The following is a 16,417-nucleotide window of genomic DNA, read 5'->3' on the forward strand; positions in this document are numbered from 1 at the left end:
CTAAGGGCTGTTGTGAGAAGCAAAGGAAATGGCTACATAGAAAAGTGAATTATATACTCCAAGGTGCTCTTGAAGGTTAGTTGGAATTGTTAGTTGTTCTATAGGGCTAAGTTCCTCTGCCCAGGCTGAGGCCAAAGCGGCGACCAGGAGAAGCGGGCTTTAGAAATGCTAATGGCCTGAGTGAGTGGCAGGCGGAGACAATGGAGGAGAGCGCCTTGAATAGGGCGGCGGGGCCTGGGAGCGGGGCTCCCCACGTGGGAGCGGAGTGGGGGAGGGGGCCGGAGGGGGGCGGCCGTTCCCAGCGGAGGGGATCCGAGACCGGGCTAATTGGAAGGGGCTGGAACTGCGGGGGCAGGAAGGGGGAGGGGATTACCTGCGGGTCGGCGGCCCACGGGGGCGGGGCTCCCAGGAGGGGGTCCTGCCGGGATCCTGGATCGGGGTCCAGGAGCCCCGGGCCTGGGGCCAGGTGTGCAGACCCAATGAGCTGGACACCCAGAGATAGAGGGTGGGTGTGGGGGGCCGGGGCCGGAGGTGGAGATGAAGCAGGGGTTTCTGAGTTGGGCAACTCTAGGCCCAAGCCTGGGCTGGAGGTAGGAAAGACAGGGTAGCTAATTTCTAAAGCCAGCTTGGATCCTGACCTCCTTGGGTGACCTGGGGATGAGCCTCCCCAGTGCTAGGACTCTACGGGGGGGCAGTGTGTGTGTGTGGTGTGTGATGGGCTGGCTGAGGGGATGCGGGAGCTGGGTCTGTAACCTTCTCCTCTTTCCCCTCCTCCTCCCCTCCATGTCTTCCCTCTCTTCCTCTCCCCCAGTCCTCTCCCTTTGCCCTCCCCTCTGCCTGTACCATGAAGGCTGTTTTTGTTCCTCCTCCTGGCCTAGCCCCCGAGGTGTGCAAACAGGAAGGACCTCTCCCCGGGCAGTGAGTAAGGAGGGAAAAATGAGGTGTTGAAAAGATGACAAGTCGCCCTGTCAGAGCTCACCTTGGCAGGGAGCAGGCGGCAGGGGCCGGCGGGTGGTAGGAGGGGGGTCCACCCTGGAAGCCAGCCTACATGTGCCCAGAGCCAGGCAAGCTGATCCTCAACAAGCAGGCACTGTGTATGCGTTTGTTTGGTTTAGAAAAGCACCCCCCCCATTCCCACCATCAAAGATTCCTTCCTTTCCTTCCCAGTAGGAAGAGTAAAGGCCACTGGGCCAGAGGTTTAGAGTGTGATTGAAGGGGGCAGGCCAATGGGAGGGGGCCGTGCAGGAGGCCCGAATCCCTCTTCTAAGCTCCGAGCCTTGCACCCAACAGCCTCCTGGACATCCCCTGGCATGTCTCAAAGGCACCTCAAACTTGACATCCTAAACTGAGTTCATCAATGCTACTCTCCCCATGCCTGCATTCTGTCCCTCCTATAGGGTTCCTATCTCAGTAAATGACCTCATCATCCAGTCACCCAAAAGCCTAAATCTTGGGGGTCATCCAAGACTTCCTCATACCCCCCAATTGGATCAGTTTCCTAATCTGGTCAGTTCTCCTTCTTATCTCTTGAATCTGTCTCTTCTCTCGCTCCTCATGGCCATCATTCTATGTTAGTTTCATTCATTCACTCATTCAACAATGATTTCTTAAGCGTCTACCATGTGCCAGGCACTGTGCTATAGCCATTGAAGATTCAGCTGTGAGCAAATCCAGCTGGCTCGTGCTCCTGTGGAGTTTTCTGCCCGACATGGCTGGGTTCACTGCAGTGGGATGGGGCTCCCTGGATGAGCCAGCTTCCAAGACTCTTCCCTCCAGAGCAGAAGGGTTAAGAGCAGTGATTCTGGAGCCAGCCTGCCTGGGTTTGATTTCTGGCTCTACCACTTATAGCTGTGAGACCTCGGGCAAATCACTTCATCTCTCTGTGCCTTGGTTTTCTCACATGGAAAATGGAAGTGACAATGACACTTACCTCATAGGGCTACTATAATGATTGAGTACTTAGTTTTCATATATTTTAATATGTATGTATATTTCAAGTGCAAGCACAGTGTTCTATTAGCATGGTTAATTTTATTATTTAAAGTATGGAGTGAGGCAGGGCCTGATGATAAACCAAATTATCGGAACCCAGTGGGAGGCCTGCCTGAGAGGCAATGGATCAGATTGCAAGAATATGGCAGTGGGTGCTTGCAATGGCCCCGTCAAGAAGTCCGCATGGGAAATCCAACAGAGTCCAGATTAGCTAGCAGACGTCTGGCATAGGAAATCCAGGTATAGGATCCAGAAATCCAAAGGGTAGGAAGCAAAGGGCGGCAGATTAGTTACTGTCAGAAAGGCTGGGGTACCAGCCCCAGCTCTGCCACTTCCTAGTTGTGTGACCTTTAGCAGGTCATTTTCCCTCTCGAGACTTGGTTTCCTAAGGATAGCAGTTAACAAATACTAAAAAGCTTAATATGCATCAAGCACAGCTCTCAGCACTTTGCCCCTCAAAGAGAGCTACTATTATTGAACTCCCATTTTACTGATGAGAAAACTGAGGCACAGACAGGTTAAGGCACTTGCCCAAGATCGCAGAGTAAGCGAAATGCAGACCCAGGACCTGAAAGCAGGTATCTTTGAGACTGGCGATCAGCGCATCTCCTTTGCAGAGCTGTTGTGAAAATTGCGCGATATACTTCTGGAAGTATTTGGTAGCAGGTTGGCAGGCTGCCCAAGGAGGACTGTCTCCAGGCTGTGGGCTCCAGCTGCTGGGCTGAGTCAGGAGGAAGCCTGGGCCTCAGGCATCTAACAGGACCTGAGCAATGCCAGAGTCGCGGGGACAGGCCAGAATCCCCTGGTCAGAAGCAGGGCTCAAGGTTAAGCGTGGGCTAGAGGCCAAGGGGACTCGAACCCCTGAAACTGCTTGAGGGCAGAGACCGTCTTGGTCTCGCCTGGATTCCTCAGTGCTCCACAGAAGGAAGTGCTTAGTAAATACAGGAAGGAAATGCCACTTCTAGAAGGTCTCCTATATATGGCCACTGCACTAGTCCCTCATGTCCTCTTCACAGCGGTTCCATGAGGTTATCGTCCCCATTTTATGATGAGAAAACTGAAGCCCAGAGAGGTCAAGTGACTCACTCAAGGCCCGGAGCTCACAAGTAGTCTTTGAACGCAGAGAAGAGAAAAAAACCAGAAAAGACAAAGACCCCAGCCCCCCATACATGGCTGAGGAGGAAGGTACATTTTAACTCTCTAATGATACACTTCTTTGGTGACCACGGGTCTTCCGTATATGGTCTAGGCTTTCACTGAAGACCCCAGAGAAGCCCCTACCCCTCGCCGGCCTGAACGTATCACTCTGGGACCCCTTCACTTAGGGACGAAGAGACCTGTGGGAACTTCTGACTCGCGCAGACCCAGAGGAGCTCCACTCTCTTAGCCGGGAGGACTCTGGACAAGCCTCGGGCTTTTCTTTCCCGTTGCCCAGCCTGCGAGGGAGGAGTCAGTGCAGCAGCCGTGCCTAATCAGGCGGGGCCCCAGGACACAGAAGCTCCTTCATCCAGGCCTGAGGAGGGGTCAGGCCAGGGCTCAGGGAGGGGCCAGGGCAGACACAGAGCCCATCCAGCCGGGACCAGCCCACATTCCTCAGCGGGCCTGGATGGGGTGGGCACGCTCCACAGGAAGCCAAGCCCTTCACGAGAGGGGCTCAGCCACCATCTGTGCATACAGACAGCGGTGAGCAAAGGACCTCGGCCGGCAGAGTCAAATGCACAGAAAAAAATAGCAAACATTTTACTTCCTCCTCCTCCCCCATCTCGCCGCACTCTGCTTCCAAAGGGAATGTTGGACTCCTGTTAAGTATTTTTCTCCAGACCAGGGCCAGGCATCCGGAGTCGGCCTTGCTTGGTCACTGAAGAGAGAACGATGTGTGTGGGGGGATTCTTTCTACCCAGGGAGTAGTGGTTTTTCTTCTGAGACCCAGGCTCCTGCTGGTCCAGCTCAGAAAAAAGAGCCAGGAGAAATGATAGCGAACAGCAACCATCCTCTTACGCTTATACTGCGTATTCTGTCTCTCTGTTATTTCCTTTGCTCATTCCAGCCACTCCACGAAATAGGGATTCTTTTGTCCCATTTTATAAAAAAGCAAACCGAGGCCGAGAAAGGGTGTGTGCCTTGCTCGCCACTCACAGTGAATTAGCATGAAAACTGTTTCTGATGCAGACCTGATTCCAAATGCCCTGGTCTCTCTGCTAGCCCGCACTGCTGAAGGGCAAGGGCAGCTGCCCACAGCCTGCCTGCCTTCCCTCAGGAAGAGCCAGCCTTGAGTCAGTGTTCCAGTAACATTCCAATTTTGCTTTTCCCTGTTTGCTCTGATCACCTGCTTGTTGAAGGGAATTTGAGAAAGGCCCTCAAAAGGGAAAGAAAATTAAAATTACCCACAATCCTACCACTTCTAGCTAACATGATGGTTGAGGTAGATTTCCTGATAGTTCCTCTGTTATGCACGTATACGATCTGGAGATCTCTTTTACATACCTGAGATGTTAGTGGACCTGCTCTAGGTGCTGGGCCACCTGCCAGCCCCACACTGTGTCCTCAGCTGAACTTGTGGTTCCTCTTCTCTCTGTAAGGCTTGCTCCGGCTGAAGTTTCTGGTTCCCAGGGGCCCGTGCACACACACCACGCTATGTCATGTCCCTGCCTTTGTTCATTCAGCTCCCTTTGCCAGAGGTCTCTGCCCTTCTGCCTCCCTCCCTCCTTTCTCTCTCTATTGGTCGTGTATACACATGGTTAAAAAAAATCAAATTAACAAAAACTCCAAAGGGACAAAAGGGCATATAATAAAGGGTGTGGCTCCTTCTCACCCCTGACCTCAGTGCGTATTTCTCGTGTCTTTCCAGAGATATTCTATGTACAAGTAAGCACTGATGTGCATGTATCTCTTGTGAAACACGCATGGCAACTGTGTCCACTATTCTATGACTCACTCTTGTAACTTCTTGGTTTTTGGATACTCTCACACTGCATTAGCTGCAGGTCTGTCTCGTGCTGGGTAAAGGCTGTCTAGTGAAGCATCTGATGGCTGTGTCATAATTTATTTAACTAGGCCCCTAATGATGGACACTGAAATGCTTTCCAGTCTCCTGCTACTACAAATGATGCAACAATAAATATCCTTGTACAGACAACCTTGTGCTTTTGCTCATGGAGGAGAAATTCTACGAGTGGAATTGCTGGATCAGAGAGTGTGCAGATTTTAAATGTCAATACATTTCACTCAATATCCCTTCAAACAAACCGACTGAAACTCCCACCGATAGACAATGCTGGAAAGGACCCATCCTACCCTCCTTCCCTCCTTTCTTCATCTGCCTAATGCCAACTCATGCTTTCGGAGTGGTCTCGTCCAGGATGTCTCCAAGGACCAGCCCCCCTGCCCAGCACAGCCAGCAGGGCTCTTTTCCTCCATGGGGTGACTCTTGCCAGTCACCCCATGTTTGCCTCCACACAGTGCTTTTCACAAAAGATTGCAAGCCTCTCTTTACACATCTGTTTCCCACCCTAGACTGTGAGCTCTTTGAGGGAAGGACTAAGCTTTATTCATCTCTTGCAGGCCCTGGTCCAACACACCACGGGCGGAAGGTCAATAAATATTTGTTGAACTAAACTAGTCAGCTCTGAACCCCCAGCTCCAAGCACAGAGTTTGCTGAATCCAAGCGTGGTCTGAGCTGAGCAGTGCCTTCGGCTTGGTTCCTCTAGGTCCCCGGACATTTGTCTTCATGGGTTTGGTGCTCAGTCCCTACCTTCCTTCAGGCTGGCTCCCAGGCCCTGCTTGAGCTGCATTCCTCCAGCTGTGTAAGCAGTTACTATCTCCTAGTCCTTAGCTGCTGTGGAGGAAGTCCTCTATGATCTGGGTATTGTTTCTCCTCTTCCTCCCACCCAAATGCCTAGTGCCCTCTTGTCTGGGTGCCCCTGGGCAGCTCTTGCCCAATCCCTCAGTGAGCTGCTGGGAGGCTGGCAGGCTGGGGTACCTGTGGCCAGCACCCCTGAATGGGGTCAAGCTGGAGCCAGGCTGGACTTTTACACTGAGGACCAGACCCCTACCTGCTCCTCACCACACTGGGACTGGGACAGGCGCAGAGAAGACATCCCTGCTGCCCTCCCCCTCCACGCACACGTACTCTTGCTCTCCCTTCAGACCTGCCACTGCCTTTACGAACCTCGGTCTCCTTATGGTTCACCTCCTGGGGGTGACAGGAGGGTCCAGCGACATCACTGAATGTGAAGAGGTCTGGGGAAATCTTATCCAAATGGAAGGGATTATAAAGCCTAACATTCCACCACCCTCTTTGGGACAGTGAAGTCCAGAGGGTGGAAATAGTACAAGAGGCATGCAGGGGCCAGCAGAAACCTGCAGCAGAGTCCCATTCTGCAGATGTGAATGCCAAGGCAGGCTGGAAGTGTTGCTCAACGGTCCCAGCACCCAGCTTGATCCATGCCAGGCCTTGCCAGAGGGTGGGGCCCGATGGCAGATGGACAAGCACCATATCAGCCCCACGTTTGTCAGAGATTCAACTCAAGCCAAAGAGGGATGTGCTGAGGCTGTTTGCCATGTATTTCTCGATCTGCAAGATGAGCACCACTTCCTAGCCACCGGCCCTGGGCCTAAGAACAGCCTCTGAAACACTGGGGATTCAGCAGGACAAACAGAAAATGGGACAGAAGGTGTAAGAAGGAGAGGCTGGCTGATGGGGACGAAGGGGAGGAGGAGGGGGGCGGAGCCTGCAGAGGCTGGGGGTGGGTCACACGCACCTGGTCCGGCCAGATCCCTGTGACTCCTCCCAGGTTCTCTGAACACACCCCCTGCCCTGAGCCTACCTTGGGGAACTCATTCATCCTGTCAGCAAATGCTGCTGAACACTTCTGAGCCCAACACTGAGTGCCAGGACTATGGAAATGAGTCAGACACAGAGAGCTCCTGACCGCGAGGACTCATGGGGATGGGATGCAGAGAGGGAAGGAGCTAGGGGGTATCATAAAATATTGTTTTCAGGAACTGGCATGTGAACAGGGCTTCTTAGAAAATTGATAGAATTGACAGGGCTGGTAGGGACATTTCAGGTCAGAGGTCCAGACACAAATGTAGAAGGACCTAGCTGGAACAGAGGGCTGAGAAAAGGTCATGCCTTAGAGCCAGGAAAAGCCTTATGATGGCTCAGCTGTAGTGCCAGCTGTGGGGACCACCTCAGGAAGCTGAGGTGCTCTCTCGCAAGATGAAGTGGTTTCTACTCCAAATCAGTGACCAAAATGGGAGGCTATTTATTCTGCAGCCAGGAAACATGTCCAGAAACCAAGACGTCCAGTGTGATGGGTGGCACCTTCCATGGATACATCAAATAACCTACCCTCAAACATGACTGCTTTGTGTGTCCCCAAGGCCTGCTGTTCTAGAACCATGGCAGGAGGTGCCAATAATGGGTCCACTGCACTGTAAACAGAAATCACCTGACCCTTGGTCATTGGGGATATCTCATATGACTAGGAAAACAGGCACAAAAGTGGGCTATGGTGTTGGCAAGTGTGCCATTTGGGGTTCTTAGTTACAAACAACAGAAACCTACTTTAGTTAATTTAAGCAGAAGAGTTTTATTGGAAAGCAATGGCGGAGCTTGGGGAATTGTCAGAGAGGATAGAGAGTCAGAAACTGGCAAGAACAAGGGAACCAGGCAGACAAGGACACGGTCACATCCCACCCCCTGGGCCGCCACCACCTTCAGCACCAAAGCAGCGCAGGAGCAAATGCTTCAAGACCCCCGCTCCTCTGATTTCCTACCTCCAGACAGGCATAAGTGTCTGATGTGCTGAGACTGAGGTCTCAGTTCAGGCTGCTTGGGCCCTGGGCCTGGGTCTCAGTCCTTGTTGGTGTCCCTAGTCAGGAGAGCCTCACCTCTGGCACAACCCTCCACAGCAATAGGCTTCTCAGACGGGCCCTGGGGAGGGGTCCCTTTACGTGGATGTACTAATGCTGACCCTAAGGGAAATCGGGGCTGCCGCTCCACAAGGAGCAGGGAGGAAGACGACCAGGACCCAAGGGGGTTCCTAACACATCTCCTTGTGTGGTACCAGTTAGGGCACAGCAAAGGTTAATGTTAGGCCAACCACCACACCGCTCCCCAACAAGGGCCCTCCAAGGTCGCAGACTTCTAAGACACCATGACAGCTGAGGTGCTGGCTGAAGGCCAAGGGGGGACACAGAATGGCTGTGGGGGACGAAGTTATAAATAGCAGCTTGACCAGTTGCAGGAAAAAAAGACTGTGGCTTCCACCACATATTTCCACGCTTGCAACGAGAGAAAAATTATTTTTTATCAATTGGAAACTATTTTGACTTATTTTGTTAACATTCACGAAAATACACTGACATTATAAAAAAAAAATCAAGCAGACTATTTCAGGTGAAAAAAATCAAAAGCCCCCTTCCTTACTCTTTTCTTGGAAGCCCCTGTCCCTCCCCAAAGGTAACCACTGCCATCACTTAGGTATGTAGCCTTCCAGACACTTTTATGCATTTGCATATATAGTTTGGTTTTGTAAGGTTTTATTTTACATCAAGATTGTACATATTGCTCTACAATATGCTTTTTTTACTTAACATTATGTCTTGGAGATCTTTCCATATCAGTACATACAGTTTTTAACTGTTGCACAGTATTAATTCTATACAACCGATGTATCTAAGTTGCGCTCAGGGACACGTACCATTTTACATTTTGAAAGCAAGCTACTCCCCAAACTGCCCCCTGAAAAGGCTGCTATCATTTACATTCACACCCACAGCACGAGTGCTCCCATTTCTTCTCTTTGTAGCCCAAACTAGATATTATCACGAAGAAAAACTATTGCTTTCTGATGGACACAATCGGTTTCATTGTCGTGTTAATTTACACGGCACTGATTGCCAGTGAGGTTGATCATTAGCAATAGCCAAGCTGTTGGAGCTGAAAACAGCTCTCCAACTGCTGGGAGGAGCATCAATTAGTACAATCACTTTGGAGAGCAGTTTGGCAATATCTAGTTAGAATGAAGATGCTCTAAACCTAAGATGCCCAAATTTCACCTCCGTATACTTATCCCTAGGGAAATTCACACGTGTGCACAAAGGAACATCTTTAAAGTATGTTTATTGCTGCAAAATACTGGGAAGAACCTAAATGTCCACCAATGGGAGAACAGATAAATAACTTGTGGTAATTCATACAATGGAATATTTAGTATACAGCCATTAGAAGGCATGTATCAAAATGGCTAAATCTCAAAAGCAATGTTGAGTGAAAAAAAGCAAGTTGCAAAATGATACATACATTCTAGCAATTATGTCCATTTAAAAAACAAACACTCTATATTGGTTATGGAGATACACACACGCATATACATACATATGTACACAAATACATACACACACACACACACATCTAAAAATGTAGACGAGAAGTAAACAATTTCCTGGGTAGTGCTTACCTCTGTGGAGGAAGGTAAATATGACGGGTGAAGAACTTCACCTGTGCCTGCAAGTGTAAATTTATTGGAGAGAGAGAGCGAGATCTGAAGCTAATATGGCTAAATGTTCAAACCTGTTCACTTTGTGTGAGTGGGTACCTCTGTTTTTCGTAGCACTTGTCTGGCATATATTTTTCTGTTCCTTTTGTGTCACTGTGTTAATGTATGCAATCAGCATACTGCTTTTTTTTTTTTTTTACCCACTTCCTCTGAGACTTACTTTTTTCTAAAAGGGGATTTTAAGTCCTTCACCCCTACACTCCAATTGGATGTATTCCTACCATCATTATTTTTACTATGCTTTCTCACTGTTTCTTTCCTTCTCATAGACTGACAGAGTATCCTCTACTCAACCTTTGCCCCTTTAGTAGCCTGACAACCATACACTCTACCCCTACTTAGAAAGAATTACCCTTACTTTTGCTGTTGTTGGAGTCAGCATTTCCAGTGAAACTAAAGTTTTTCTCCTAGTGGGAACACCAAAAAACCCTATTTGGGATGCAAATGCAAGAGATCAATTATAAAGTCACTTAGTACCACCGTTTTAGACAAAACCAAACAATTCCACTATACCATGTAAAACCAAAAGGAGAATTTTAATAAGCTTTTACGGCACTGCAATTACAGGAACATTAACCCATAACATGCAACAGAAATGATGATGCCCTTTGGACAAGTTTAACAGATAAACTTGACATTACAATCAACAGCAACATATTCTACTGAAAAAAACAAATGCAACTTATTTCATCGTTCAGGTTAGAAAATTTATGTTTTTACTGCAATCTCAAGTAGCATTTAGAAAGTTTAGTTTTCCCTTTCTAACCTCTAAAACACAGGATGATTTTTTTTTTAATGCAATCGTACACAACCGTTTTCACACTGGAAATAATCACAAGGAATCGACAGGTGGAGATTAATCGACTGATTGACTTCACTTCAATGGTTAATTTGGAGAGGGCTCCTGCAGTATTGTGGATTTCAGATGGGGAAAATCATCAGACCAGGAGTAAAGAGCCTTGGTCTTAAAGCGGGGGAGGGAACATGCAGCGGCACACGGGGCAAGTGCCTGACTTCTGAAGCCAGATGGACACACAGGGCTTGTGGAAATAGTGGTGGCACGGCAGCTCCGTTGCCACCTCCCCCTTCACATATTCACTGCAACAGATGGGGCAACACATCTCCTGCCCCACCGCGCTGTGATCTTCCGTGACCAGGATCTCGGGAAGAGCGTCGATGCTCTCCTTGCTGGCTGGTGGATTGGCCACCTCCACGTCCACCGCGAGAGACTCCAAGTGCGCCAGGGCAGTTTCCATTGCCTGGGCCAGGCGTTCTTCAAGTGCCATGTACGTGAGGAACTGAGGATCCACGTAGGAAATGGCTTCAGCCACCCCCAACCCATCTGCAAACCCATCGAAGAGGCTCCAATCCACCTCGAGGTCTTCACTGACACTGGAGTCATCTTCAAGGTTGTTGTTGCCGTCCAGCATGAAGACGCTGGGCTGCAGGAACTCCTGACCGGAATCATTATCCCCCTCACTGCTGTTCTCGTTTTCATTGTATTGGAGCCAAGGAACTTCTCCTTCTTCGGTAGTTGCCTGTTCCTCTTCCTGGAGAGATGGCCCTCGAACTTCTTCAAGTTCATTGCCGCCACTGCTGCCAGCACTGGCACCAGCACTGGGGCTGGCACTGGCACTGGCATTCACTCTGGCTTGCTCGGCTTCATGCTCTTCTTTTCCTGGCAGGGTCTCCCAGCTCTCGCCACTGGACGACAGATTTTGCTCCCGACCTCGATACTTGCGACGCAGAGCCACAGTCCACTCTTTGTCACTGTCAGAGTCTTCTTCGAAGTATTTGTAGTACTCGTCACTGTACGTCCAGAAGTCAGGGTCGGCCATGGTTCGTCGCCGTCTCGGCACCTTTTCCGGCTTCACTTGGTCACTCCTGGCTTCCCTTTTGTCTTCGGGGTACTTCGGCTCAGGGTAGCCACCTGAACTCTCGCCTCTGCCTCTTCTTGCCAGGCCATCCGAGTGGCCTTCATCAGCGCTGGCAGTCTCCCTCCACCTGGAAGTACTGTGTGGCATATCATCATCATCATCAGTATCAAAAAATATTTTTGGTTTCACGCAGTTGGGACTTGCCAGATTTCTGATTTTGGGCCTCACCACCGGCTCCTCTGCACTCTTTGGGGTGTTTTCCCCACCACCACAAATACTCACAGGAGCCCTGCTGGGACACGCAGGTAAATTCTGCTCCCGTCTCTCCCTCTCCAGGCTGTTGCCATTGGTGACCACCTTGCCTTCAGCAGAAGATGGCTGAGGGGCCATGCTATTTGGCTGCAGGAACTCAGCTCTGCTAGCAGAGCCCCGTGCTGTAGCGGCTGGGTCTAACTTGTCAAGCTCCTCTCTCACATCACGGTTAAAACTAGAGAACTGTGGGGGCACCCCAGCCAGAGACCTCGCCCCCTTCTCTGGGTCATACAGCTTATCATCTTTAAACTTGCCAGTTTTCCCTCTCACTGGCACTCGCTCAACAGGCCCAGCCCCCTCCTCCTCACTATCATCTGCCCCGAAACAGTCAACATGTCCATAAGCCATTCCTCTTCTGCTCCCCGAAGCCCTGTACTCTCTGGGCGGGTACCTGGAGTAGTCCTCATTATCAACATTCAGGCTGGTTCCCGAGCTCTCGCTGTCGTCCCAACTACGACGGGTGGTGGAAAATGGTGATCGGCTCCTCTTGGTGGTTTGACTGGGGGCTGATCTGTGCATTGGGACTTCGGATGACGTCTTTCTCTGGCCGGAAATCCTTTCCTGCTGGCTCGTGGATGGCCTGAAACTGACATAAGCATGCCTTCTTCCATACCTCCTGCCTGTATTGGACTGATACCCTCCTGCTGGCTTGGGCCATACAGGCTTGCTAGATTCCTGACCCATTTGCTCTGACTTAGGAGGGTTTCCAGTACATCTGGGGCTTGAGTGGAAAGGCTCCTGCTCCCTGCGCACGCTTTGGAGATGGGAAGGTCAAATCAGTTCGGAATAAAGGAGCAGGGAGATTTATTTTCACTTCAGCAGACAGGTTACAGAAAGAATAAGGGGGCTTTAAAATTAGTTTCACTTTCTTCTATGGCCTGGAGTAGCATTCCAGTGACTGTCAGGTGTAGACCTGGAACACATTTTTAATGTTGGCAAAATAATTACAAAACTGGGTTTGTAGGAAAGCCAGACTCAGGGGAGAATCCGACGGAAGACGGGGGAGGGGTGACTGGATGCTGGGAAGATAGGTGAAGCACTGGGATTGTGCCAACATGGGAAGAGGAAAGACGGCTGTGGGTTTTTTTTTAATGGGGTATCTGCATTTTTCTGAGTCCTGTATACATACAGGAGCAATGCAAATTGGAATAGGGGTGGAAAATATAGATCACCATCACTGTGTATGCGAGAGTGTCTACGTGTCTGTCAGGAGGAGAGGGGCAGGTGGAAGGGGGACCAGCACTCATGAAGTGGAGAGACTCCTGTATTTGTAGGGGGAAAGGGCAGGTGACAGTGGCACTGGGAAGAGGCATGAGTGTCAGGCAGAATGAGACCCATTCTGGATGTGGGTATGAAAATGACAGGCATGGATGGGGTGGCTTCAGGGGAGAGGAGCATGTGTACGTACGATAGACAGAACGTGCATGTGGTTCCGATGTGTGATGGCTGGAACTCTAGGGAGGAATGCCTGTGTTTATGTGCCTGTGGCAAGCCAGGAAGGGTACAGTGGCACTGAACAGGGGGTGTCCTTGAGTTTGTGTGCGTGTGTTCATCAAAATGGGAGGCAACTATGGAGAAGGGTCAGTGTGAGCAAATGCATCGATATGGGGACAGCACTGGAGACGGATGTGCGTATGGCAGGCGGGCAGGCGGGTGGGCACCAGCAATCAAAGAATGTCTCTATGCATGGATGTGGCGAGCAGGAAGAGGGGGATGTCCCTGGAGAAGGATTTATGTGAGTGTGTGTGCATGGCAGGGACCAGCGAAGGAGGCTGTCTAGGCACATAGGTAGCAGACAGGGAGCACCTGAGAGGGGTATGTAAAAGAGCGTGTGGGTGTGTATGCATGTAAGTGGCATAGGAAAGAGGAGCCAGCAATCTGTGTAAGTGGCAGGCAGGGGGTAAGGCGGCCCACAGTGTGTGTGTGTGTGTGTGTGTGTGTGTGTGTAGTGTGTGTGCTCACCAGAGCAAGAAGAGGCAGAGGGAGGAGGGGGATGCTTCTGGAGGTGTGTATGTGGTAGGAGGTGAGAGGCAGGGAAAAGCACTGGAGAGTGTGAGGCTGTGTGTGTGTGTGTGTGTGTGTGTGTGTGTGTGTGTGTGTGTCTGTCTCTGTCTCTCTCAGGGGAAGGCACTGGAGAGTGTGACAGTGTGTGAGAGGGTGTGTGTGCATGTCTGTCCAAGCATGTGTGGGGGAGGGGGACACGAAGGAACCTTGAGTATGGGGGGGCGGCGGTAAGGCAGCTGCAATGGAAGGTTTTTGTGCATGCGTGTGAGCGCGCGCGCATGTGCGTGTATGTGTGTATGTGCGGGCATGTGCGTGTATGTGTCCCTGCGCGCGCACGCGAGACACGGGGATGGGAGGGGGTCCGCAATGTCATAATGAGACGGGGAAACGTTTATAGGCTCAAACGGTAGATCCAAACCGATGTGGCAGGCAAGGGGGAAAAGAAGAAAGAAAAGGGCGTGTGGGGTTATAGTTTTTCCCTGGGAATGATTTATTTTTCTGACAATTCTTTTCCTGGTAACAATATATTTGCCTAAAAATCTTCACCATTTACCATTCATCAAAACAACTTCAAAATGGGGAAAGAAAGGCCACGGATCGCTCCACAGAGGGGCCAAGAAGGGAGGCAGGAGAGGGGAGGACAGGCGGAGAGGGCCGCGACCACCACTCCCCTCTCGAATAGCGATTCAAGCCACCCGAGCTGGGACCGAGCCACACGTAAGGGGCCGGGGGATGAAGGATGGAGCCCTAAATCGGGCCGGTGGAGGGCACAGGCCTCCCTCTGCGGTCAGGTCCCGCGTCCGCCCCACCCCTTCCCGAGGGGCGAGCCCGAAAATCTGTTCGTTAGAGCCCCCACCCCCCACTCCACATCCTCACGCCGGTGCCCGGCCACTCGCCCCACGCCCGGCCACTCGCCCCACCGCCACGTCTGGAGGGAATCGAGGAAATAAACAGCCTTTCACTCACCCAGTCGCGACCCCCGCACGCTCTCGGAAAGAGAAGATCCCTCGGACCTCCGACCGCCACAACCACCAGAGCCGCTGCTCCCGGGGTTCCAGCTCCTCCCCCTCCAGACAGCGGCGGGACGGGCGCGACTGCGGCGGCGGAAGTGATTGTAGCGTCGCGGCAGCCCGCCCCCTTGATGTGGCGGGGGCGGCAGCTGCTCTCGACAAATCAGGGTGGGCTCGAAAACATTATTTCATTTGAAATGATGAAATCGTCAAGGATACAGAAAAGGACAGCGAAAAATGTAACCAACAGCCAGCTTTAACAAATGTTAAACATTTAGTCATTTGCCCTTCTGTTCTGGGCTTTGGGTGGTTGTTGTTGTTTGAAATAAAATGAAATCCGCAAATTCTTTCTGATTCATTCTGATGTGAAAGTAATGATATTAATATATCCTATCTTATGTTCTATGTTATGATCTGTAGTGGAAGTATCACGGTACTTAGGGTTGCAGTCAGCTGAATTTTGTCTAACCTGGTGGTTGAAGCAAATTGAACTGTTTACAGTAGAATTTGTTGCTGTTAATCACAAAATCGAGGTTCTCTGTCCAAAAGAAATGATCAATCATTGCAGCACAGCATGGGTTCACATTTTCGTAATTGCATTGCTCTTCAAAATATTATAGCTATGCCTTTTGGATTTATACAATTTTACTGAACTCCGAAATCTTTTTTTTTAATTGCACTTTACATATATCTCTAATATTTGCGTCAAATGTAAAGACTGCCTATGTTCACAACAGTAGCAAAGCTTTGTTCTTTACTGGGAATAAAATGCATAATAGAAGAGCAAGAAATTTTAGAAGTAACAACAAAATAGAAATAGGATGTATAACTTTCAAACCGTTGAAGAAATAATATAGAGAACAAAGAGAAAAAAATCTAACAAAAGGCAGAAATGGGATGGGAGGCAACAAGAAAGTATGTTTAAAAAGGGGGGAGCAGAAATAAATCCAAACATGTCAGGATGTATTATGGGTTAACATCTCCCATTAAAAATAAAAAAGCAAACTCTCATTTTAGTTTTAGCATTTAGTTTTTAGAAATCCAGTTATAATTCAAAAAGGTCATGTACCAAAATGATCATTGCAACTCTATTTACAATAGCCAGGACATGGAAGCAGCCTAAGTGTCCATCAACAGATGAATGGATAAAGAAGATGTGGCACATACATACAATGGAATATTACTCAGCCATATAAAGGAACAAAACTGAGTTATTTGTAGTGAGGTGAACGGACCTAGATTCTGTCATACAGAGTGAAGTACGTCAGAAAGAGAAAAACAAATACCATATGCTAACACATATATATGGAATCTAAGGAAAAAAAGGTCATGAAGAACATAGAGGCAAGACGGGAATAACACAGACCTACTAGAGCATGGACTTGAGGATATGGGGAGGGGGAAGGGTAAGCTGCGACAAACTGAGAGAATGGCATGGACATATATACACTACCAAACATAAAATAGCTAGTGGGAAGCAGCCGCATAGCACAGGGAGATCAGCTCGGTGCTTTGTGACTGCCTAGAGGGGTGGAATAGGGAGGGTGGGAGGGAGGGAGACGCAAGAGGGAAGAGATATGGGAACATATGTATATGTATAACTGATTCACTTTGTTATAAAGCAGAAACTAACACACCATTGTAAAGCAATTATAC

At 49.8% G+C, this 16,417-nt stretch overlaps 1 protein-coding gene across 4 annotated transcripts; it reads right to left on the bottom strand.

Moving 5' to 3' along the window:
• Nucleotides 1-10,070: 10,070 nt before the first annotated feature.
• PJA1 (praja ring finger ubiquitin ligase 1) lies at nucleotides 10,071-14,870 on the bottom strand. 4 transcript variants are annotated; one of them, XM_033439125.2, is made up of 3 exons: nucleotides 14,718-14,838; nucleotides 12,139-12,660; nucleotides 10,071-11,571 (listed from the first exon to the last, which is right to left on the bottom strand). In XM_033439125.2, exons 2-3 carry the CDS (start codon nucleotides 12,429-12,431, stop codon nucleotides 10,524-10,526), a joined length of 1,341 nt encoding a protein of 446 aa, XP_033295016.1. In that variant the 5' UTR covers nucleotides 12,432-12,660; nucleotides 14,718-14,838; the 3' UTR covers nucleotides 10,071-10,523. The 4 variants fall into 4 exon arrangements, with proteins under 4 accessions (XP_033295016.1, XP_004275838.1, XP_004275837.1 ...); XM_004275790.4 differs by having other exon boundaries at nucleotides 10,071-12,333; nucleotides 14,718-14,870; XM_004275789.4 differs by having other exon boundaries at nucleotides 10,071-12,660; nucleotides 14,718-14,862.
• Nucleotides 14,871-16,417: the final 1,547 nt, after the last annotated feature.

This window comes from Orcinus orca, chromosome X (assembly GCF_937001465.1).
Source record: "Orcinus orca chromosome X, mOrcOrc1.1, whole genome shotgun sequence".
NCBI classification, from domain to species: Eukaryota; Metazoa; Chordata; class Mammalia; order Artiodactyla; family Delphinidae; genus Orcinus; species Orcinus orca.